The 26,109-nt window shown below is 47.6% G+C and overlaps 2 protein-coding genes across 3 annotated transcripts in view; one reads left to right on the forward strand and one right to left on the reverse strand.

Annotated features, from left to right (window-relative positions):
- Nucleotides 1-3,731: 3,731 nt before the first annotated feature.
- tuba1l (tubulin alpha 1 like) lies at nt 3,732-7,689 on the forward strand. The gene is given in 6 exon segments (XM_031893884.1): nt 3,732-3,741; nt 3,823-3,899; nt 3,901-3,930; nt 5,020-5,239; nt 5,716-5,864; nt 6,525-7,689. Coding segments are annotated over 6 exon segments (1,461 nt in total). The 3' UTR covers nt 7,500-7,689.
- Nucleotides 7,642-26,109, reverse strand: part of mgat5 (alpha-1,6-mannosylglycoprotein 6-beta-N-acetylglucosaminyltransferase) — a 91,515-nt gene continuing 73,047 nt past the window's right edge. Inside the window, exons 12-17 of one of the 2 annotated variants that reach the window (XM_031892516.1) lie at nt 18,997-19,146; nt 17,899-18,045; nt 16,726-16,842; nt 15,858-15,932; nt 14,934-15,091; nt 7,642-14,211 (exon numbers count right to left, since the gene is read on the reverse strand). In XM_031892516.1, the coding sequence (XP_031748376.1) occupies nt 14,013-14,211; nt 14,934-15,091; nt 15,858-15,932; nt 16,726-16,842; nt 17,899-18,045; nt 18,997-19,146 (846 nt within the window). In that variant the 3' untranslated portion in view covers nt 7,642-14,012. 2 annotated transcript variants of the gene reach the window in all.

Below are 26,109 nucleotides of genomic sequence, written 5' to 3' on the forward strand. Positions count from 1 at the left end.
CCACCCAGGGGCAAACTGCACAGTAAGTACCTACCCGCAGGGGCTGAACTGTGGAACTGGGAAAGTGTCTGAGGTTTAGAATGAAACCTGGTGCTTTGGTGCCATCTTGTGGTAACAACTGAGATTCTTGCTAATAACTAAGGGTTTGGCGCAATATGGCGGTGCATTGGCAACTGGGTAACTGAGGGGCAACTAAAACCAATATGCAAACCCATTAGCTGGGGGGGATTTCTGGTGGAGGGAAAACAAATAATTTTGCTTCTGTCAGGTTACCTCTCCTACTGTATTGTTTATTGGCTGTTGTTGTATAACTATTGGAGCCCCAGTGGCATAACTATATATACAGCAGACCCTGCGGCTGGACCCCTGCTGCCCCACCCCCCCCAACCACAGGTCCTTCTCCCCAGCCCCTCTCCTACTTTATACTGGCAGTCAGGGAGGGGGGTGAAGGAGAGGGACTGGTTGTGCCGGACCCTCTCAAAAGATTTTTCTGCAGGGGGAGCCAGTGAGACCAAGTTACACCACTGCTCAGTGCCTATTGCCCCATTTAATGCCCCGGGAAGATGATTATTAGCCCCAGGCTGAATGGGGAAGGAGAGTAGGATTGTGTGGATATGGGGCGCAGCGGGTATCCCCAATAGAGAGGCAGCTCCCACATTGTAGGGAGGGGAGGAGGGGCTGAACCCTGAATCCCCGGGATAAGTACAGTTACACTGCTGCACCCACTGTGCATTATAGCAGCCCTATAGGGTAAGTTAATATTGTATATTATAGCAGGATATATATATATATACTACCAGCTATTATGGCAGCAGGCCGGCACTGTATATTATAGAAGGATATATATATATATACTATCAGCTATTATGGCAGGATATATATATATACTATCAGCTATTATGGCAGCAGGCCGGCACTGTATATTATAGCAGGATATATATATATATACTATCAGCTATTATGGCAGGATATATATATATACTATCAGCTATTATGGCAGGATATATATATATACTATCAGCTATTATGGCAGGATATATATATATATACTATCAGCTATTATGGCAGGATTTATATATATACTATCAGCTATTATGGCAGGATATATATATATATTATCAGCTATTATGGCAGGATATATATATATACTATCAGCTATTATGGCAGGATATATATATATACTATCAGCTATTATGGCAGGATTTATATATATACTATCAGCTATTATGGCAGGATTTATATATATACTATCAGCTATTATGGCAGGATATATATATATACTATCAGCTATTATGGCAGGATATATATATATATACTATCAGCTATTATGGCAGGATATATATATATACTATCAGCTATTATGGCAGAAGGCCGTGGGAGGCGCTGGATTGGCTGCGGGGGGGGAAGAGTTACTTTGTTACACTCAGATACACAATGTGCCAGTCACACTCAGTCACACTCAGGGGCACAACACAAGGCCACATGCCTGAAAGTCTCTCTCATTCCCATACAGATTAAAGGGGAAGTTAAGTCAAAATGAAGTTTTTGTTGAGGTTGAAAATTGATTGACAGGGTGAATAGAATGTGTCGGTGGGTTCCGGCCCCGGGTCAGACACCCGCAGGCTATTGCCAAGTTGTAGCATTTGGGGCAGAAAAGGGCTAATTCTTTGGCCTGTGGGAAACATGGGGAGCTGGGGGGCCACATCTGGGGGGGGCACAGTACGAGCAGATTACTGACAGGTAGGGAAGGGGATCCGCTCTAGTGGGTCCCACGCAGGTCTTGGTCTGTAAGGGCAGTCGGTAATGTGCAGAGGCTCCAGGGGGGCCCCATGTGTGACCAGATCTCCAAGGTTTGGGGGGCGAAAAAAAATGTTGGTGAAGGGTCTGGTACTACTGATAGAAAATGTTACTGTCTCTGTCTTACTCTACTGTCTCCATCTTGTCCTACTGTCTCCATCTTGTCCTACTGTCTCCATCTTGTCCTACTGTCTCCATCTTGTCCTACTGTCTCCATCTTGCCCTACTGTCTCCATCTTGCCCTACTGTCTCCATCTTGTCCTACTGTCTCCATCTTGTCCTACTGTTTCCATCTTGTCCTACGGTCTCCATCTTGTCCTACTGTCTCCATCTTGCCCTACTGTCTCCATCTTGTCCTACTGTCTCCATCTTGCCCTACTGTCTCCATCTTGTCCTACTGTCTCCATCTTGCCCTACTGTCTCCATCTTGTCCTACTGTCTCCATCTTACCTTACTGTCTACATCTTGTCCTACTGTCTCCATCTTGACTACTGTCTCCATCTTGCCCTACTGTTTCCATCTTGTCCTACGGTCTCCATCTTGTCCTACTGTCTCCATCTTGCCCTACTGTCTCCATCTTGTCCTACTGTCTCCATCTTACCTTACTGTCTCCATCTTGTCCTACTGTCTCCATCTTGACTACTGTCTCCATCTTGCCCTACTGTCTCCATCTTGCCCTGCTGTCTCCATCTTGCCCTGCTGTCTCCATCTTGCCCTGCTGTCTCCATCTTGCCCTGCTGTCTCCATCTTGCCCTACTGTCTCCATCTTGTCCTACTGTCTCCATCTTGCCCTATTGTCTCCATCTTGCCCTACTGTCTCCATCTTGCCCTACTGTGTCCATCTTGCCCTACTGTCTCCATCTTGCCCTACTGTCTCCATCTTGTCCTACTGTCTCCATCTTGTCCTACTGTCTCCACCTTGTCCTACTGTCTCCATCTTGCCCTACTGTCTCCATCTTGTCCTACTGTCTCCATCTTGCCCTACTGTCTCCATCTTGTCCTACTGTCTCCACCTTGTCCTACTGTCTCCATCTTGCCCTACTGTCTCCATCTTGTCCTACTGTCTCCATCTTGTCCTACTGTCTCCATCTTGCCCTTCTGTCTCCATCTTGCCCTACTGTCTCCATCTTGCCCTACTGTCTCCATCTTGTCCTACTGTCTCCATCTTGCCCTACTGTCTCCATCTTGCCCTACTGTGTCCATCTTGCCCTGCTGTCTCCACCTTGTCCTACTGTCTCCATCTTGCCCTACTGTCTCCATCTTGTCCTACTGTCTCCATCTTGTCCTACTGTCTCCATCTTGTCCTACTGTCTCCATCTTGTCCTACTGTCTCCATCTTGCCCTACTGTCTCCATCTTGTCCTACTGTCTCCATCTTGTCCTACTGTCTCCATCTTGCCCTACTGTCTCCATCTTGCCCTACTGTGTCCATCTTGCCCTGCTGTCTCCACCTTGTCCTACTGTCTCCATCTTGCCCTACTGTCTCCATCTTGTCCTACTGTCTCCATCTTGTCCTACTGTCTCCATCTTGTCCTACTGTCTCCATCTTGTCCTACTGTCTCCATCTTGCCCTACTGTCTCCATCTTGTCCTACTGTCTCCATCTTGCCCTACTGTCTCCATCTTGTCCTACTGTCTCCATCTTGTCCTACTGTCTCCATCTTGTCCTACTGTCTCCATCTTGCCCTACTGTATCCATCTTGCCCTACTGTCTCCATCTTGTCCTACTGTCTCCATCTTGCCCTTCTGTCTCCATCTTGTCCTACTGTCTCCATCATTCTCTCTTGCCACAGTCGCTCTTGCTGGCTCCATACTGGGCTACAGTTACGGGGGGGGGGGGGTGAGTCCCCCCCATTACTGTGATTATAGGGAGCTAAATGGGCTCTAACTCATTAACCCTGACACTGCCACAGTCCCAGCCGCACAGAGGAGCATTATGTCCGTGGGTACAGACCACATGTTTGTGCAGCTGATGTGACATTGGGAGTTGTAACTATGTGTCTGACTGTTACTTGTGGCCCATAAAGCCCCATTCTATTGTCCCGGGGCCATTCCTACACTGGGCAGCTCCCTGCAAAGTCATTTCTCTATATCGGACACCAGTTTGCTCTGCGATGGCGTCGGTCTCATCCCACGTAAGGAACCTCATTCATTTCTATTCATTTCTAACAGCCTTGTTCAACTACAACTCCCAACTATTCCTTACAGTAAGGTGTGTGTGTGGGGGGGTCTCTATGTTTATACTGTGGGCTGTGTCCTGAATGTGAGTTGAATATACAGTATATACAGATATATAGACCTACACAGAGCAACATGGCAGGAATGTGCCCAGGGCAGTGGGTAAAGGGGGTTTCTATGTACTAATTGGGGGTAATTATTTTTTGTACCAGATTTATGTTTCTTTCTGATTAAATGTAATTGGAAGAACATGAATCTCAGTTCAGCCCATGAGCCTGTGTCCATTGTTATTATACCGATATGGGATCCGTTATCCGGAAATCCTTTATCCACATTTTTAAAAATAATTCCCTTTTCTCTGTAATAATAAAACAGTACCTGTACTTGATCCCAACTAAGATATAATTACCCCTTATTGGGGCAGAACAGCCCTATTGGGTTTATTTAATGGTTAAATGATTCCCTTTTCTCTGTAATAATAAAACAGTACCTGTACTTGATCCCAACTAAGATATAATTACCCCGTATTGGGGGCAGAACAGTCCTATTGGGTTTATTTCATGGTTAAATGATTCCCTTTTCTCTGTAATAATAAAACAGTACCTGTACTTGATCCCAACTAAGATATAATTACCCCATATTGGGGCAGAACAGCCCTATTGGGTTTATTTAATGGTTAAATGATTCCCTTTTCTCTGTAATAATCATTACAATTATTTTTAGTAGACTTAAGGTGCTTCATCCTAATAACAGAAATACCCTTATCCAGAAAACTCCAGGTCACACACATTCTGTATAACAGGTCCCATACCTGTATCTGGGGGCCTACAGGGGGCGCTGGGGGCCAGACAGGGGAATGAGTTGGCTCTGACTGATTGCAGGGGCCTGGCTGGATGGGAGGAGCCTGGCTGGATGGGAGGAGCCTGGCTGGATGGGAGGAGCCCGGCTGGATGGGAGGGGCCCAAGTTTTGATCCAAGTTTCACTTCTAACCCAAATTTCTTCTTTCTGTTGAGCCACGCCCATTACTTGCCATTTATACCCCCAGAGGGAGGTAATTTCAGTCCACGTGGGGCAGGCGGGGGTGCAGATTGGCAATGCATGCTGGGAGCTGTACTGCCTGGAACACGGGATCCTGCCAGACGGGCGACTGCTCAGCGACATGTTCAGCGAAGAGGATGAATCTTTCAGCACTTTCTTCAATGAGACGAGTGGGGGTAAATACGTACCCCATGCCGTGTTTGTGGATCTGGAACCAACTGTCATAGGTGAGTTGTGGTGATGGGATCAGTGGGGCAAAGGATTGTGGTGAGCTGGGGGGGGGGGGCAAGAATGAAAGAAACAGACTCCCACCTTGGTCCCAGACAGATGATGTTGGCCACTAGGGGTCAGTAAGGGGGATATGAATCCCAGGGCACTGACCAATTGGGCCCTATTTTTAGTTCTGTTGTCTGACCCCCAAATGGATTAGTAAGGACATAACCAACTAGTGTATTTATCCTTCACATCTTGGCAAGTAGCGCCCAGTTCTGCCCAAATTGTGACCCCCCCAAATTAACAACCCTTCTGTAAGAGATGGGGGTAAGTGTTGGGGGTAACAATCTCATAGCCCCTCACTGCTCAGTCTTCAATTCCCGTCATCATTTTGAAGGTCAGGGACCAAATACTGCATCAAACCCCCCCAACTAACTGTATTTCTGTACCCCAACATGGCTTCTTAACCAACACAGCTCTTGCCCTACAGATGAGGTCCGGAAAGGATCCTACCGGAAGCTTTTCCACCCTGAGCAACTCATCTCAGGCAAGGAAGATGCTGCCAATAACTACGCCCGCGGCCATTACACCATCGGCAAGGAGATCATTGACTCGGTGCTGGAGAGAATCCGCAAAATGGTGAGAAACATTGTAGCACTGCTTCCTGGGGCGGTCATGGAGCTTTCCCTTTGAACCCCCTAAATCTCCAATGGTCCTCTGCCCTATGCACTCTATGAATCCACAGAGACCTTATTCCTTCTTATACCGGCTGTGTATGCTTTACCAGGTGTTCATGGTCACCCAGTGCCTTGGAGGAACAGTGGGAGCCCACCAAGACATAGAACCCACCAACCACTTTCCTTTCTTCATTCAACTTTTGCCTTCTTCTGATAGACTCATTCTTCTTCTTGATCATTTGGTCTTGCTCTCCCCTTGTTCTTTTGGCCATACTCTCCCTCATCCTCTTGCTTCTGCTCCTCTCCACTTTCCCACCCATTGCCTCCTGTGCCCTCCTATATACAGGACAAACTCATGAGTAAAGCAGCTGTAGGGTGTATGGAGGTTCTGCTTTAGGAAGTTCATTAATTACCATCTGATGAGTAGATAAATCTGTGCGTCCTGCTCTGATTGGGCAGGAGGTTGAGGGTTTAAACTCCAGCAAGGGCCTAGGGAAAGGAGAGCCCTTGTGGTAGGAGTAAATGAGCATGACATGGAGCCATCAGGAGAAATATTATACTAGAGTCTTAATCAAAACAAACAAGTATAATTCATCTGATCAACCTTTGTGTCTTCTCGTAGGCGGATCAATGCAATGCACTCCAGGGCTTCCTCATCTTCCACAGCTTCGGGGGGGGCACTGGTTCTGGTTTCTCTTCCCTGCTGATGGAACGTCTCTCTGTTGAATACGGAAGAAAGTCCAAGCTGCAGTTCTCCATCTATCCAGCTCCTAAAATGTCCACTGCTGTGGTGGAACCCTACAACTCCATCCTCACCACCCACACCACCCTGGAGCATTCCGACTGCGCTTTCCTGGTGGACAACGAAGCCATTTATGACATCTGTCAACGGAACCTTGATATTGAATGCCCAACTCACACCAACCTGAACCGCTTGATTGCCCAGATTGTGTCCTCTATCACAGCCTCCCTCAGATTTGATGGGGCTCTGAATGTGGACCTGGCAGAATTCCAAACCAACTTGGTGCCATTCCCTCGCATCCATTTCCCTGTGGTTTCCTATGCTCCCTTTATCTCTGCTGAGAGAGCTTACCATGAGAAGCTCTCCATAGCTGAGATAACCAGTGCTTGCTTTGAGCCAGCCAATCAGATGGTGAAATGTAACCCACGAAATGGTAAATACATGGCTTGCTGTATGCTGTACCGAGGTGATGTAGTGCCCAAAGATGTCAATGTTGCCATTGCTAGCATCAAATCAAAGCGTACCATCCAGTTTGTGGACTGGTGCCCAACTGGTTTCAAGGTTGGTATCAACTACCAGCCCCCAACTGTGGTTCCAGGAGGAGACCAAGCCCAGATGCAGCGAGCTGTGTGCATGTTGAGCAACACCACCGCCATTGCTGAGGCCTGGGCTCACCTGGATCACAAGTTTGACCTTATGTATGCCAAGCGTGCCTTTGTGCACTGGTATGTAGGGGAGGGAATGGAGGAAGGGGAGTTCTCTGAGGCCCGCGAGGATATGGCCGCCCTGGAGAAGGATTATGAGGAGATAGCTTGTGATTATGTGGAGGAGGAGGAGGATGGGGAAGAAGTCTAATTCATTAAATCAGAATATTATTACAAATAATACTATTGAGACCCTTGATGGCCTCCTTACTAAGCACCAATATAATAAAGAGTAACCGTGTGTATCGCTCTTATTGTCTTCAGAAAAACAGGGTCAAATAAGATGAACAGTCTGACACCAGAAAAAAGATTTATTGAAAAATAAAGTTCTTCCTAAATTTTCTCTTTTTTTTTCTACAACAATGAGAACAGGAAACGCATGATTCATCTCAACAAAAGGTACAGACAGACATTTACACGTGGGATCCAGACCTCTTTATACAGCTCAATAGATTAGCAACACGTTACAAATAAACCTCTAGTTGGTGTATGAAGACCTGGGTTAGGGTTAGACATGTGGAGCAGAGGTGGGCGAGAGGTGGTTGGACTCAACTTGTAGCTGGAGGGCCATAAAGTAAGGCCGTATTGCCGTGGAGATGGGGCAAGTTTGGTTTCCTACACAAAAAGAGTATTCTAGACTCATTTCCCTACTAGGATTTGTGGGCCAGATGTGTGTTGTTGGGGGTATCATACAAGGATTGTTCCTTGTTAGTAGGTTATTATTTTCTTATAGTTTTTGCCCCAGAGCCCACCCAGTCAGGGCAAATATTTGTAGCTTTAGACTTGACTTTTCTAAAGACCAGACTCAATAACAATAATCCTGGAATAATCTCCAAACAGGATCTATGGAAAGTCTACTGTGTCTGTTATTGACTATCCAATAATATTAATAAACATTGATTTGCCCTTCAATTTATCTTTCCCAAAACGTGAGACAACCCTAAAGCTCCAACAGCTACAAACCCAACATGAATTAGTAACGTTTCCTGTACCTTCTGTCGTCTCCCCATAAGGTGCAACCAGCAACCTCCCCGTGCCCCTGTAGCCAGCTCCCCGCTGCCATATTAATGTGCAGAACTGCCTCCACACATTAACTACCCCCAAAGACTTTGCACTGAGACCCAACAACTCCAACCCCAACATGACTTGTTGGAGAAAACTTAAGGGATGTCTCCTGTAGCTTCTGCCATTTCCCCAGAAGGGTGGAAACCAGCAACCTCTAAATACCCTAGAAGCTAAAGTCCCCAGTACCCACTAAAATATATGGCTCTTCCCCAGAAGTCACCAGTAACCAGTGAAATATACGACTCCACCTTTCTCAACTTTGCCAAAGACTTTGTGAGGAGACTTCTCCAACCCTCACATACCCCTGTAGCTAAGTCCCAGGTTCCCATTAAAGTTTTCCTACTGACTTTCCATCAAGACAACCCCAACATGTCTGGTCTTAGAAAAGTTATGTGAAGTCTACTGTTAGTTGCTGCCATCTCCTCAGAAGGCCGGAAACCATCTACCTCCACTTGCCCCAAAGGCTAATTCCTCAGTACCCAGTGAAATATACAACTCTGCCAACAAACCAACGTTGTGTGGAGACTACTCAAACTTCTCCAACCCTCACATGCCCCTGTAGCTAAGTCCCAGGTTCCCATTAAAGCTTTCCTACTGACTTTCCATCAAGACAACTCCAACCCCAACTCCAAAAGCTACATGAAGTTTATTCTATCTGCTGCCGTCTCCTCAGAAGGCTGGAAACCATCAACCTCCACTTGCCCCAAAGGCTAATTCCTCTGTACCCAGTGAAATATACAACTCTGCCAACAAATCAACTTTGCCACAGACTTTGTGTGGAGACTTCTCCAACCCTCACATGCCCCTGTAGCTAAGTCCCAGGTTCCCAGTAAAATTCTCCTGATGACTTTCCATCAAGACAACTCCAGTCCCAACATGTCTCATCTTAGAAAAGTTTCATGAAGTTTATTCATTCTGCTGCCGTCTCCTCAGAGGGATGGAAACCATCAACCTCCACTTGCCCCAGAAGTCGCCAGTACCCAGCGAAATATACGACTCTGCCTTTCTCAACTTTGCCAAAGACTTTGTGTGGAGACTACTCCAACTTCTCCAACCCTCATGTCCCCCTGTAACCAAGTCCCAGGTTCCCATTAAAATTCTCCTAATGACTTTCCATCAAGACTTCTCCAACGCCAACATGACTTATCTTAGGAAAGTAAAGTGACCAACCTTCCCATTTGGTGGAAGCCTAAAGGTACGTTGACCATATATACAAGAGTTTCCATCAATTGGATCCTCAGAAGAGCGAGTGGGAGAGACACAAGTATGTTCTAGAGTAGCGAGAACAAAAACTGGTAGAACGGAGACACAAGAAAGGAACATTTCAGCTTCTGGCACAGAGTGGGCATCTATATACAGGCTTTGTACATGGCATTGCTTTATTAAAGGCATCCCAGATACCTCAGTGAGACACCGTAACCAAGGACACTACAGGCAGCAGATAATTAGGAAGTACAGGTATTAATTAACGTTTTAATTGCTTCAGGGGGAAATGGGAATACAGACATTCCTCAGGCAGACTTGATTCTGTCGGGCAGAAAAAACCCCCATATTTTGGTAAATCAATATAAAGAAGTGATAACTGTGTCACGTCGGAGCCACGGAACCAGAAGCCACGGCTCAGAGCAACCTGAAGGCACGTACTGTATCGACACGGAATGAACGGAACCCGGAGCGTGGAACCCAAACAGAACCCAGTTTGTACATGTGCAAAAGAAATTGCATATTTATATAGATATGAGATAAATGAGGTTCCCATTGGTAGTAACAGTGTGATGTACGTGGTCCATCCCAGAATGGGCTTTTATTCTTCTATTTAGGACTTTTATTGTGACAAACAAATGACAAACAAAGTTAAATACCCACAATCCCCTCGGCTTTGTGCAAGGTAAATATATTAGCATTATATATATATATATCATTTATCAGTGCAACAAACTATGTTAGAAAATGCCCATTTCTTTCAGGGAAAAAGAAGCCGACGATGATGGAATGATGACAGGAGGGGTTGTCATGGCGACAGCAGGTTGGATGACATTGGTACATATACATACAGCTGCCATCTTGCCCCTATTCATACTATCTTGCTCTATGGTAGCCATCTTGCCCCTACTGGCAACATCTGCTCTATGGCAGTCTTACCCCCCTGTCACTATGTTGCTCTACAGCTGCCATATTGCCCCACTGTCACCATCTTGCTCTACAGCAGCCATTTGGCACCACAGTCGCCATCTTGCCCCTATTCTTACTATCTTGCTCTATGGTAGCCACTGCTCTATGGCAGTCTTACCCCCCTGTCAGAATGTTGCTCTACAGCCGCCATCTTGTCCCAGTCATCATCTTGCCCCTACTGTCAACATCTGCTCTCCAGTAGTCTTACCCCCTCTCACTAAGTTGCTCAACAGCTGCCATTTTACTCATCCATATGAACAGCCGCCATCTTGTCCCAGTCATCATCTTGCTCTAATGTCACCATTTGCTCTACAGCAGCCATCTTTCACCATGGTCGCCATATGGCTCTACAGTAGCCACTTGCCCTTACTGTCACCATTGTACTGTATGGCAGCCATATTGCCCCACTGTCACCATCTTGCTCTACAGCAGCACCACAGTCACCATCTTGCCCCCCTGACACTATCTTGCCTATGGCAGCCATATTGCCTCCAATGACACTATCCTGCTCTGTGGCAGACATCGAGCCCCTACTGCCACCATCTTGCTCTACAGATGCCAATGTCACCATGTTGCTCTATGGCGGCCATCTTGCCCTGCCCTAACAGCTGTCCCTCCATTATTCTTCCCCTAAAGAGCTTTGCTTACAGGCAGTGATAGACTAACGACCCCTTGGAATAACATAATAATAACGAGTTGTGGAGGAGCTGAAATCAGGGCCCCGCTTTGATCCAAAATGGCTAATGGTTAAAATGCCAAATGGTTAAATGGTTAATGAAGATGATGGGGGAGAGGCTGAAGGAGCCACCGATGCTCAGTAGATGAGTTAATTGGCTGTGCCTTGTTTTTGCCATTAATTATATTAATAAGTGATCATTAAATGCCTCACAAGGGAGGGGGCGGAGTCACGGAGCCAATTAAGGATTTCAATAATTAGTATGAATTCTGTGGAGAGCGGCTCATTATATTCCCAGAGCAGATAATATATTTCTTCAATTACACCCAATAATAAGCGATAACAGAAATGATAAATCTTCTTACACATTAATTCTGCCCTGGGAAAAAAAACATTAAAATAAAATATTAATCAGAGATAATTAGAAAGAGATATTTCTGTCTGGGGACCATACGCAAATCACTAATAGGAGGCGGCTAGAGGCCCCAGAAGCCACACCCAGCTACTTCCAGCCATACCAACTACTCCAAGCCCAGCCCACTTACCTGTAAGTCCCACCCCACTCACAGATGTTCATTATCTCTTAAGCCCAGCCCCTCCCCAACCATGACTGGCACTCAAAATCACACCCACTTGGCTAAAAGCCACTCCCACATATGTTAACTAACCTCTCAGTCATCAAAGATCAGCAGGAATAGTATTTATAATGGGACAACGGGAAATACGACTTCAACTGAGACCTTAAATGGGTTCCCAAGTAAAGGGGAAATATAACCAAAGGCAAAATTATTGATATGGCAAAGAAAATTATCACTTTTTGATTTGATTCCCCGATAAACAGGGATATGTGGTAGAGCTAAGCTCCTCCCATAAACAAATGTGGCTTCCTGTAACACTCCCCCTAGTGGCTGTTTGGGTTTTCACCTAACAACAGGTCAGACTCTGACCCATAACAGCCCATAGTAACTCTATCAGGTTCCACCAGTCCTGGCACAGCAACGGTATAACTTCCAGTATGTCTTACAATATCATTGTCTGCACCATACAAACATTTCAATTTCAAGATGATTTCAATTCTCTCTCTCCCAATGGGCCTAGAACAACAAAATATAACCAATATTTATCATGTTCCCCTGGCAACGAGGCAGCGAGCGAGTCAAACCCACAGTCCCCTGTACATTGCTATGAGATCCAGAAGGGGATTGGTTACTTTGGGGATTGGTTACTTTGGGGGTACGATTGTAACGACCCCATTGCAAGACCAGGGGGAGCCGCACCTTGGCACCAACTCTTTATTTCTTATAGAATATCTTAAGTCTTGCTAAGAAAATGGTTTCCATCCCCTCAGGGGCGGGATCAAGAGTAAAATGAAACCATTGAAAGAACCTCGGGGGCAGGATCAAGAGTAAAATTAAACTATTGAAAGAACCTCGGGGGCAGGATCAAGAGCAAAATGAAACCACTGAAAGAACCTCAGGGGCGGGATCAAGAGTGAAATGAAACCATTGAAAGAACCTCGGGGGCGGGATCAAAAGTGAAATGAAACCATTCTGCAATTGCACTGGAAAAACTATTATTAACCCAATAAGCAGACATTTTTGTGGGCTTTGGTGGATGGCAATCTCACAAGCCGTCCAATCACTGAGCTCCGCCGCTTCCACCAAGCTTTACTATATGTTCCAGCCCCTCTGCTTGCACCCAGTGTAATAATCATAGAGAACCGCTGACTGGGAGTTGCAGCTGAAATACTGGAGGAACCAAAGCCCATGGTATAGGCTCTGTATCTACAGGAAATGGGGTTTTACCCCAAATACCCCCCCCCAGGAAAAAAAAAAAAGATTCTGAACATAAAAAGTATGTACACCCTTCCAGCATTATAAATACCTAGAGGAAAATACTCCACGTATGTTGAATATATACACCATTAGCTTACAGTCATGCCTATAGCCAAAATCAAGGAGGTAGGGGAGGGGCATCTCCATACATCCAATCCGGTTACACTGATCTCCGACGTCACGCGGTGAGAGATTAGCGGCGTTATTCCTACGCTACGGCCGTTGCTAGCTACGACAAAACATCGCACGACGCCGATTTTGGTCACCGGTTGCTCCCAGAAGCCTTTGCTGCCTCGGTTACTATGGGGGGGGGGCTGTTGCGTTTCGGAGGCGTGGATGAAGCAGAGGGATAAATTAAATAGAAACAAATAATAATTACACGTTTTTTCCTATAATTACAGAGGATGGAAGGTTAACTCCTTGGTTGCATCTAATCTACATCCCCCCCCCCCAAGCTCGGCTGAGCAGAGTGCATGGTGGGTAACGCCATCGTTTAGTGCACAGGAAGTGTTAGCTCTTGGCAGATCCGCTAAGTAGTCATGCTTTGCGCTGCCGCTGGATTTCCCGGGGGGCGGAGCCCCACACACAACTGGATTTGTGAAGTAGCAGCATGCAGCGGGTTGTACGGATCCCAGCGCCTCTGCATGACACGCCCCGCATGTTCGACAGAGTCCCCCCCCTCCGCTGTAAACACCTCGCTAAATCTGCCCCCAATGTTTGTTTTTTTGCAGGGGGGGGTTGTTCCAAACCCTGGACGTCTTCAAGCGCACGTTTTTTTAAACGCGTCCTCTTTGGGCCACTGGAGAAAGTGTCCGCGTCCGAATGGCGACGTGAACTGGTGGGACAGGACCGGCAAGCTCGCCCGCGGCTCCCGGGTGGTTTTTTTTTTAGCTTATCCATGGCGGCTGCCCCTCTGCTATAGGCAGTCTTTGCACAGCGCCACCTGTCCCTTCATGTAGTCCCTGCAGGGGCAGACGCGTTTGTGGTTGGAATGGGACCCGGCGCAGCTGAAGAGCAGAAGGTCGCCCTGTAGAACACAATGGTTTCGCTTCTCGTCCAATGACGGGACCACAATGTCGTTCGCGGTTTCGGACGACTGGCATCGGACCCCGAACCTGGAAAGAAAATACAGAAAATTCACAAAAGGGAAGAACACAGGCAGCAGGGATTTGGGGTGATTGCTGGCCGGCTGGGATAGGCTAATGGAAAACATGTGACCCATGGACCCTGAAGGCTGAACATCTAAAGGGAGAATCTTATTACAGCACTTAGCCAGTACTGAGCTCTACTTCCTGTTCCTGGGCTGCTCTCCTTCCCATGTCAAGTAGAGGGAGGGGCTTGGTTCTGAAGTTGAGCTGGGTTTTTTTGTTTTTTTTTTATTGCATTGGTCACTGTAGGCAGTGAATAGTTGTGCACTAGGGAGAGCTGCTGCTCAGTCAGTACACTTACCTGGGTAAAGAGAGCAATGCAAAGGCAAACACCCAATACAAAGGCCTGGGAAGGAGAACAGCCAAGGAACAGGAAGTACAAGTAGCTTTCTCTATTTGGCCATGTCAAGCTACACACAACATGGCATTGAGTAAAACAGGACCTGTTTTCAAGATGTTCTAGATGTCCAAGAAGAACTAAACCCTAAAAATCAATATAGCTAGAAATGCAGCATTTTATATAATGAACTTACTACCCCAGCCTAAGGCTTTTGCTCACAGGGGGTCACCATAGTGAAATGGGTGTCAGCGGCACTGCACGTGCTCAGTAGGCTCTGGTGAGAAGCTTAGGGGTTGTTGCAATGGTTTCTATGCTGCCATGTTATGTGAATGAGATTATTGTCACTCACTTAGCCAGGTCTGTGTCCTTGTTGAGGTGCTGGAAGTAGGACGGCTCGCAGATCAGCTGCTCCTCCTGGCACACTTGTTTGCACGACTTTCCTGGTTCTGCGATTTTCACCTGCAGCGCGCTTAATGGCGGCCACATCACTTGCCCGTGACAGAAGTCCTGTGGCGATAAGAGGAGAAGTGAGAGGGGTCCTGAGGGGCAGGCTTGGCTAATGGCTGTCGGACACATGACGGTGACACTTTGCTCATAATGCCACCCTGTGCCCATGAGTTAAATGGGAGAAGCGGAGCCTGCGTCTGACTTGCCCTTGGTCCCAGGACTTAAGTTGTTCCTAATGAATGAATTATTCTCAAATCACATATTCTGGGGGCATTCAGCCTGCAATAAGAGCGGAACTACAATCTGACCATTCTAACAGTCTCTTTGGCCTTCTGGATACTCCCAGGCACCAGCAGGGAGACCATTTAGGGCAGATACTTATTTACTCTCCTAGATATTGTTGGAACTATGGCCGATACAGTGCTTTCATCTATCTGTAACCCTCTGGGGGGGGGGTCCTGGACCTCAGAATACAGCCTGGACCCAAAAAGACCCACAATTCTGCTTTATTGCTTGTAAAGCTACAACTCCCAATATCATTAAACAGCCATTGTGATAAAATGCCCAGCCGTGCCACATTTACCCAACATGCCAACCATAAAGGTGCCCCTGTACTACTAAAAGTAGGATAGTGGCTGAGCACTAGTGATGTGCAGGCTGGGCCGATCGATACCTGCGGGTCGGGTGGGTTTGGGCCGACCTCTGCACACCATTTGCGGGTTGAGCACTTCCGCCTGCTAAATAGTGAGTGTCTATGGCACTTTACAGCAGCCCCTCTGGCATTTGCCAGAACTCACCGATTACCAGTCTGGCCTGCTTGTCTCACCTGTTTTTCTATGAAGGCGTTGACCCTCTGGAGCATCCCCTCACATGTGAACTCATAGGGCAGATAGGGCTCATTCTGCAAAGAGAAAGCACCAAATAAATTTCCTTGTCTGTCGGGAAAATACAGGGATGTCTGGTTTGTTGCTAAGATAATGTTCTCAGTTCTGCCTTCATGGAGCCAAAGGTGCCCTGTTGGTTTGTTCCCGACAGCAAGATGGAGACAAGAGGTCAAGATGGACAGTGTAGGACAATATAGAAACATCAGGCCAAGACAGACAGCTGGACACAATGGTGACAACAGGGAAAGATAGAGATGGAGACGGCGACACAGTAGTAACAGTAACAGCACGGATACAATGGGAAAAGATGGCAGCAGTACAACAAAATGGAGATGGTAGGACAAAGACAGTGGAACAAAGATGGACACTGCACGGCAAGGTGTTTTGCCCAAACTTGCAACCCCAGTTTTGGGGTAAAGTACAAGTAAAGGTGGCTCATAAACGCTACTGACGGACTGCACTGGGAGCTTATTGGCCCATATATGGGACACTCCAATGGGTCTACCAAACCAGAACCTAGCCGACAATTAGCCATATGTGGATCGCCAGGTTGAACAATCCCATCAGGTTGTTGGTACGAGGACTGTGTCTTTGAGCCAACACATTCCTCGCCCCACCGACCTGTATCCCATCACTGTGAGCCAATCAGAAGAGATCAGTAGGCTGCCAACGGTTGGACCTTTCAGTGTGTTTCCAGCTAAACTCCCATTAAGACAACCCCAGACAAAGGCTGGAATAGGCTGAGTGGATCCTTCTTCCCAACGAGCTTCTGGAACCCCCCCAAATGAAAGACCATAAAAGAGCACTGACCTTCTGATTCAGAATCTCTTTCACCGCCTTTTCCACTTCCTCCCGATTGTTAATATCCACAGTCCAGACGTGCGGTTTCCCTACGTACACCTCTGCGTATGGGTGCTGGGACGTCAGCTGCACAAAAGAGAACAAGTCAGAGCCAAAAACACAATAACCTGCTGGGAAATAAGCATTACGTAGGATATGGCACCAGGGATCCCGTGTAATTCTCTCTGACACCCCAGGGGCAATTAATTTAATTTCATTATAGGAAACTAAAGGCAAATAAAGGGAAAGCTGCTTCCCAAATGTTGTGCAAGCAGAATGGAGCTCAGCCCCGGCCGCCTTCCAGCATCACTTTGTCTCATGTGAAATGATAAACAACAGTTAATTACTGGATGGGGGTTTGTTTATCAAGTGCAGTGCTGCTGTGGGTCCAGCAGGGGGCAGTCATGGTGCAAAGCTCACAGGATTCATCCAAGTGGAGATCAGCACAGATTTTGGCATTACCCCCAGTGAGCAGATTCTATGTCAGCTCTGACTGTCAGCAAGTTCTACAGAACAACTGATACTGATATTTGTAACACACAAGAGCCATTAATATCTTGTAAAATCTATCCTTATGTACAGAACCCCTCAGTGACTGCTAATATCCTTATCATTTACAGTAGGGGGTACAGTATCCCTTATAATACATGAGTGATGCTCAGAGTTCCCTGTATAACTCAGCCTGCAGCCTTGTGCCTTTATATGGGCACAGAACCCCTCAGTGACTGCTAATATCCTTATCATTTACAGTAGGGGGTACATTATCCCTTATAATACATGAGTGATACTCAGAGTTCCCTGTATAACTCAGCCTGCAGCCTTGTGCCTTTATATGGGGGGCACAGAACCCCTCAGTGACTGCTAATATCCTTATCATTTACAGTAGGGGGTACATTATCCCTTATAATACATGAGTGATACTCAGAGTTCCCTGTATAACTCAGCCTGCAGCCTTGTGCCTTTATATGGGCACAGAACCCCTCAGTGGCATCTAATATCCTTATCATTTACAGTAGGGGGTACATTATCCCATTATACAGTATTTAAAACTTGCACCACTGCTGGCTGGTGATATATTTAACAAGTGGGCTACTAATAAAATAGACAGCAGAAAGGAACCCTTGAGTAATGGGTGCAACTCACCTCTCGTAGGGTCGGTTTCCCTTTAAAGAAATCCGTATTCCTGCTGCTTTTCGGTGGGTTGAATTTGGGGTTGAGAAAAGCACAGCCATTGGCAATGGCTTCCAGAGGAGCCGGCCCTTCGTATGGGAAGCCCAGGCCTACAAACAACTGCAGAGAAAAAGCAGGAGCCACATTTACACTGAGTTTTTATGACCAATAGAGGCACGGCTGCCGCTGGACATGCACCGGTGATTAAAGGGTAAGTTTATTTTGCAGCCCCCTAGAGAGTAACATTTACAGCTGAAAAAAGGGCAAATTGATGAGTGCGGTGGCCTTCAAATGTCACTCTGCGTTTGCCAAATGGCACAAGACACCGGCACCTCCAGCCTCTCGGCAAAGCGGGAATAAAGGGGAAACAGAGCGGCCGACAGAATAAGCCCTTTGATGGAGTCAGCGCTCTCAGGAGGCTGCTATACACCAGGCGAGACTGCAGCTCTACTGAAGTGCTAGCGAGTGGCTCAGCCTGCACACTAACAATGCCACTCTCTGGGTAAATTGGCCGCCCAACTAATTCCGTGTAATGGTGCGTCTGTGCCATTAGTATCAGTAGGTGGCAGCGCAATTTAATGGGAGGGAAAGCGCCGCGCTTGTCAGAGAGGGTTACAGGGAAACATATCAATCCACTTCCCTGCGTGCCGTCAGCAAACTGTCAGGAGTCGCACCCAGCAGTGCGCTGCCTTCCGTCTCATTGGGAAATACGAGGCAACGTTGCGCCTTACAAACAGTAAAGTGATGCCAAGGGGCCTGATCCATAGCAACAGATCACTCACGGAAACATTGCTATTAAGGTGGCCACACAAACGGGTGTCTGCCAATCTGGCCACCCAGGATCAGACGCCTATAGGAACCAGCGGAAAATGGCAGCATGGATTTATTGTGCAATGTAGGATAATAAATGGGCAACCCCCAGCTAGCAGGAGTAAGGAGAAATAGCACAAGATACTATTGTTTTGTTATTATACCAAGCACTGCAGGGAGGTGTGAGGTGCTATAGATTGCTAGGTAGCCACCGGCCACTAGGGCCACACTATGTCCTCCTACAACATGCAAAAAACTCACTTTTGTTTCCCGGAGGAGGAACTGCAAGTCCCGCCCACTGAGGATGCCGTGGTTCTTGACGTAACTGGGCATGTAAAGGGTTCCCTTCTCGTGCACGGTGCCGTGGACCTCCATGTACGTGTGGATGATATCCAGGTAGGAATGCTTGTCCTGCAACGGTACAAACGCTTGTGTTAATTTAAAGGGGAACTTCACCCAAACACAACTGAAAAAGTAATAATATGGTTTGGAACAGTTCCCTAAGCCCTGCCCTGTTCCCCAAGCCCCGCCCCTGTTCCCCAAGCCCCGCCCATGTTCCCCAAGCCCTGCCCCTGTTCCCCAAGCCCTGCCCTGTTCCCCCGTTGATCTGCCCGACTACTTTGTGACTCAAATAAAATGTAACAGTAGTCGCCTGTCCTCAGCCTGCCTCCCCCCAATCCCACAATTCCCTGCTGCACATGTGATGTCAATAAGGAAAGGAACATCACAGTGCATTGTGGGTTATGTAGTTCCTGCATGCTGTCTGCAAGCTGTGGGGAAGTTGTTACAGTTTGTAACATCAGTGTTTTAGTCCCTCCTCCCCTGCCAGGAATTCAGATGATGCAGAAAGAAAATAACTGTTTTGCAGCTGGATTTCAGCATATAAACATGGGATTTATTCCTACTGTTTGAAGGAACAGATTACAGGGATAGGGATATTAGGGGTTTCACACACTGGTTCTGAAGGGGACTTGGGGGTTAAAAGACTTTGGCAATGGAACCTAGAGGGTTAAGTACACTTTGGAGGAGAAACAGAACACCCTTAGTCTTCTTGCCAGTGCCAAGGTACACAATACTAAAAAGGAAACATTAGAGAATGTTCTGGTTCTGTTCTGGCCGTATGACAAATACTTCAGCTCACTTTCCATTACATGCCCCTGCCATTAACTACCTTCTGGGTATGTTCTGGCCTACTTATAAGTGTCCATTAAAGGGCAAGTAAAGCTTAGAGACAACTCAGACTCATTTCTCTGGCCCTCATTGGAGCGATTCATGGGATAATGGGCACTAAACCATAGGGGGACCCCGGGTGCAAGGGCAATAAGGGCAGGTCTGGATATGGTTCCAAATAGGCCCTGGCATTCCCAGTACCCAGAGGCACAAACAGCCCCCCCAGCCCAATAAATAGTGACTGTCTGTGGCACCTTACAGTCCCCCTGGCATTCCCAGTACCCAGAGGCACAAACAGCCCCCCCCCCCAGCCCAATAAATAGTGACTGTCTGTGGCACCTTACAGCCCCCCTGGCATTCCCAGTACCCAGAGGCACAAACAGCCTCCCCAGCCCAATAAATAGTGAGTGTCTGTGGCACCTTACAGCCCCCCTGGCATTCCCAGTACCCAGAGGCACAAACAGCCCCCCCCCCCCAGCCCAATAAATAGTGACTGTCTGTGGCACCTTACAGCCCCCCCTGGCATTCCCAGTACCCAGAGGCACAAACAGCCTCCCCAGCCCAATAAATAGTGACTGTCTGTGGCAACTTACAGCCCCTCTGGCATTCCCAGTACCCAGAGGCACAAACAGCCTCCCCAGCCCAATAAATAGTGACTGTCTGTGGCAACTTACAGCCCCCCCGGCATTCCCAGTACCCAGAGGCACAAACAGCCTCCCCAGCCCAATAAATAGTGACTGTCTGTGGCACCTTACAGCCCCTCTGGCATTCCCAGTACCCAGAGGCACAAACAGCCCCCCCCCCCCAGCCCAATAAATAGTGACTGTCTGTGGCACCTTACAGCCCCCCTGGCATTCCCAGTACCCAGAGGCACAAACAGCCCCCCCCCCCCCAGCCCAATAAATAGTGACTGTCTGTGGCACCTTACAGCCCCCCCTGGCATTCCCAGTACCCAGAGGCACAAACAGCCCCCCCCCCCCCAGCCCAATAAATAGTGACTGTCTGTGGCACCTTACAGCCCCCCCTGGCATTCCCAGTACCCAGAGGCACAAACAGCCCCCCCCCCCCCAGCCCAATAAATAGTGACTGTCTGTGGCACCTTACAGCCCCCCCTGGCATTCCCAGTACCCAGAGGCACAAACACCCCCCCCCCCAGCCCAATAAATAGTGACTGTCTGTGGCACCTTACAGCCCCCCCTGGCATTCCCAGTACCCAGAGGCACAAACAGCCTCCCCAGCCCAATAAATAGTGACTGTCTGTGGCACCTTACAGCCCCTCTGGCATTCCCAGTACCCAGAGGCACAAACAGCCCCCCCCCCAGCCCAATAAATAGTGACTGTCTGTGGCACCTTACAGCCCCCCCTGGCATTCCCAGTACCCAGAGGCACAAACAGCCCCCCCAGCCCAATAAATAGTGACTGTCTGTGGCACCTTACAGCCCCCCTGGCATTCCCAGTACCCAGAGGCACAAACAGCCCCCCCAGCCCAATAAATAGTGACTGTCTGTGGCACCTTACAGCCCCCCTGGCATTCCCAGTACCCAGAGGCACAAACAGCCCCCCCCCCAGCCCAATAAATAGTGACTGTCTGTGGCACCTTACAGCCCCCCTGGCATTCCCAGTACCCAGAGGCACAAACAGCCCCCCCAGCCCAATAAATAGTGACTGTCTGTGGCAACTTACAGCCCCCCTGGCATTCCCAGTACCCAGAGGCACAAACAGCCCCCCCAGCCCAATAAATAGTGACTGTCTGTGGCACCTTACAGCCCCCCTGGCATTCCCAGTACCCAGAGGCACAAACAGCCCCCCCAGCCCAATAAATACTGACTGTCTGTGGCACCTTACAGCCCCCCTGGCCTTCCCAGTACCCAGAGGCACCAACAGCCCCCCCAGCCCAATAAATAGTGACTATGGCATATTACAATAGCCCCTCTGGCATTTGCCAGAACCCACAGATTGCCAGCCTGGGCCTGACTAAGGGGCACATTGGCACACAACTTTGGGAAAGGGTTGGAATACCCAGCCTTTGGCTCTTCAGCACTGTGTAAACTACAGCTGGGGATGCTGGGAATTGTAGTTCAACAACAGATAGAGAGCTTTAGGCTCAAACAGGCTAATGACTTAAAAATGCCATCCCAAGTGCCTTGATCTGGAGCCAATGGATCGGTGGCGTGTATCAGGCGTGTATCAGGCGTGTGACAGTACATGAGAGTCACATGACGGGGTCACCTTCACACCACGCAAAGCGCTGCAATCTAACAGAGAACATATGGGCTCTCCTCAGGGCAGCGGCGCGGGAAGGAATTGATTTGCTCAGACGCTTAGCAAGCTGGTAGCTCAGTTGGCAAAGCATATGGGCAGCATCTTAAGGGCCCCGCTTTGTTACGTCTCTGTGCCCAGCAAGCCCAAATGCAAAATGAGGACAGCCAAGCGATTAGCGGGGGGATTTGCTGGGCAAGACAAAAACAGAGGAAATTCGTATATTTGTGCTTAAAGGGACAGTCACCAGAGCTGCCCGGGCTCTGTTTCTGGCATATCACTGGGGGTGGGCACGATAAAAAAGTTAGGGTACCCATACAGGGGTAGATTTTAGTACTTCAGACTGATTGGTCAGCTTATCTGCGAGTGTATGGGCACCACCAACAGGCCTACCCGACCAATATCTGGCCTAAAATTGGGCAGATCTTGATGGGTAGGTAGGTTTCATTTTTCATCGGATCAGGGACCACATTGGCTAGTTGATGCGGTTCTCCAGTTTGGAGTTCTACCAGTTGTCTAGTTGCTAGGGTCCAAGTTACCTTAGCAACTACCGAGTGGTTTGAATGAGTGACTGATATATGAATAGGAGAGGGGCTGAATAGAAAGATAAGTAATAAAAAGTAACAATAACAATAAAACTGGAGCCTCACAGAGCAATAGGGTTTGGCTGCCGGGGTCACTGACCCCCATTTGAAAGCTGCAAAGAGTTTGAAGAAGAAGGAAAACAATTCAAAATCTATAACAAATAAATAATGAAGACCAATTGAAAAGTTGCTTAGAATTGGTCATTGTATAACATACAAATTAAAAGGTACACAACCCCTTTAATAGCCCCTCTCTCAACTGCCCGATCCCAGTAAGGAATGTGACCAATGAATGAAGCCTGATATAGTGACGTCAAGAGATCATTTGAGATCATCAGACACCTGCACACTGGAAGCCAATACAGTCCTGAATTCTCTGTACTTTCTGCTCCTGGGCTGCTCTCTTTCCCATGGTCAGACAGGAACCTCCCCCTGGTCAATCCTATATCCCCCCAGTACTTACCCATGTCCATTTTCTAAGCATCAGCCTTTTGTAATCTGCTCAAATCCTCATATCTGTATTTCCCAGCATCTTAAAGGGTCACACAGAGTGTGTCACGGAGAAAGTGCGTTAAGCAAGCGTCTGCTACTAATGGGCCCATTAATGCGGCGCGGCTGGCCGGCCCGGGCACAGGCAAATACTTGCAATCATTAAACTGCCAGTGATTACAGGATGATGAACTGAAAGTGACAATCAGGTCTCTGATCCCAGCAACCAGGCGACACTTTGGGTACCAGACAAATATCATCCTCATTGGGCATTGAGAACAGGTGTATATTGCCCCCAGGGCTGGGCCAAGCTGACCAGGTGCCCTAGGCAACAGTGATGTCCCAACCAACCCCAACCCACCCTCTCCCAACCGGAACCCTACCCGACCCGGCTTCTACCCTGTATTTATAGACCTGCGCCCGCCCTGCAATGTTGTCCCAAAGGGGTGGGGGGCATCTAAAAAGCGGGAAGACGAAGACTGGTAGTATTAGGTTGCGGGTGGGGAGAGCTGAACTCAAACCCACCCGTGACTGGCCACCTCCCCCGTGAACCCTACCCCGTGTGTGGGGGGATCATGGCCCCCACTGTGCAATGACAAGCCACGGGGGCAATGACAAGGGAGCGCGGACTAAGTGTAACCAGGAGGGGTACCTGCCCGGTGCCCCACCATTGCTGTGCCCTAGGCAGGTTCCACTTCCACCCAACCCTAGTTCCGGCCCTGATTGCCCCTAAGGGAACAAAATGCCCCACCTCTCTGTATGAGGGGGCAATTGACACAAAGAGAGAAGGTGATTAAACCGTAGCTTGTAAGCTCCATGATGATGTCTAGGAGCTGTAAAAAGTGTCAGTGGCAATAATAAGGAATAGGTGCCACTGGGGGTACTTCCCTGCACGTGTAAATGCCCCGACACCCCCATAGCAGCAGATGAGCCCGGGGTGGGGTAGCAGAATGCCAAGGATAATATTCTACTGCTCCGTTCAGTGGCAAAGCTGCTGTAATCGCTGTATAAGCCTCTCAGCTCTATCTCAGCTCTGTCCCGATGATCCGTGGGCTCCGTGATGGGAAAACTTAACCCTTCCGCTGCCAGATTCCGACCTCTTTAGCTATTTTAATGTGACCCAAACCCGTGTTTTAAAGGGGTAGTTAACATTTAATATGTTATGGAATAGCCAATTCTGAGCAACTTTTTAATTGGTCTTCATTTTTTATCTTTTATAGTTTTTGAGTTATTAGCCTTCTTCTTCTGCTTCTTTCCAGCTTTCAAATGGGGGTCACTGACCCCGGCAGCCAAACCCTATTGCTCTGTGAGGCTCCAGTTTTATTGTTATTGTTACTTTGTATTCCTTATCTTTCTATTCAGCCCCTCTCCTATTCATATTCCAGTCACTATCTCAAATCACTCCCTGGTTACTAAGGTAAACTGGACCCTAGCAACCAGATTACTGCTGAAATTCCAAACTGGAGCGCTGCGGAACAAAAAGTAAAATAACTAAAAAACTACCAATGATAAAAAATGAAGACAAATTGCAAATTGTCTCAGATTCACATTAATTTCAAGGTGAACAACCCATTTTAGACAAATTTGAACACAATTACAAACATAGGGAGATAAATCCTAAACTGCAAAAATGAATATTAGGCTTTAGCAAAGCTGCAAGAACAACATAAGGCGGGGGGGGGGGGGGGTCCTGTGTGAATCACTGGTAACAGAAGTTGTTTAACTCACTGGGGGTCATTAATAAACACTGTGCAAGTTTGCACTTGGGCAGTAACCCATGGCGACCAATCAGATGTTTGCTGCCATTGTTCTGCCTGCAGCTGGCCCAGGTGCATATTTGCCCCGTGTTTATAAAAGACCCCCATTGACTGCGGGGCATTACAGCAAACAGCGACATTAAAAATAACTCTGGAGCAGAAGAAAAATCCAGCTTCTCTATTGGTGGCCTGGAGTGAATATTAATGGTGGGGCTTAGACAGCGTCCAATTAGAAGTGGGAAAGAGCGAGAAATGGGAGAGAAAGGTAGAGAAACTGAGCAAACCAATAAAGCTTCTCAGTTACAGAGAGGCAAATCCCTTGCTGTTACCCCCCCCCCCCCCCCCACTGCCCCCACTAATCCCACGCAAATGCCAGATTAGGACTCACATGTAGAGAAAAGTCCTGTGTAATCCCCTTCATCATCCTCCAGTGATACGTCTGGGAAGGCTGGCCCCAGCCCTATATATGCAACCAGATAGGTATCGATTCAAGGGGTTTGTAGTTCAGTTACAGAACCCGGGGTTTCAATGGCAACTAATTAGTATGGGTTTTACTGTGGCATGAAAGCCTTTAGCTATCATTTAATGCAGAATATACTGTATCTCATCAAACCCTTTATTCACTTATTATTACAGAGAAAAGGGAATCTTTTAACCATTAAATAAACCCAATAGGGCTGTTCTGCCCCCAATAAGGGGTAATTATATCTTAGTTGGGATCAAGTACAGGTACTGTTTTATTATTACAGAGAAAAGGGAATCATTTAACCATTAAATAAACCCAATAGGGCTGTTCTGCCCCAATAAGGGGCAATTATATCTTAGTTGGGATCAAGTACAGGTACTGTTTTATTATTACAGAGAAAAGGGAATCATTTAACCATTAAATAAATCCAATAGGGCTGTTCTGCCCCAATAAGGGGTAATTATATCTTAGTTGGGATCAAGTACAGGTACTGTTTTATTATTACAGAGAAAAGGGAATCATTTAACCATGAAATAAACCCAATAGGGTTGTTCTGCCCCAATAAGGGGTAATTATATCTTAGTTGGGATCAAGTACAGGTACTGTTTTATTATTACAGAGAAAAGGGAATCATTTAACCATTAAATAA

The sequence above is a fragment of the Xenopus tropicalis genome, chromosome 9 (genome assembly GCF_000004195.4).
Source record: "Xenopus tropicalis strain Nigerian chromosome 9, UCB_Xtro_10.0, whole genome shotgun sequence".
Classification (NCBI taxonomy): domain Eukaryota; kingdom Metazoa; phylum Chordata; class Amphibia; order Anura; family Pipidae; genus Xenopus; species Xenopus tropicalis.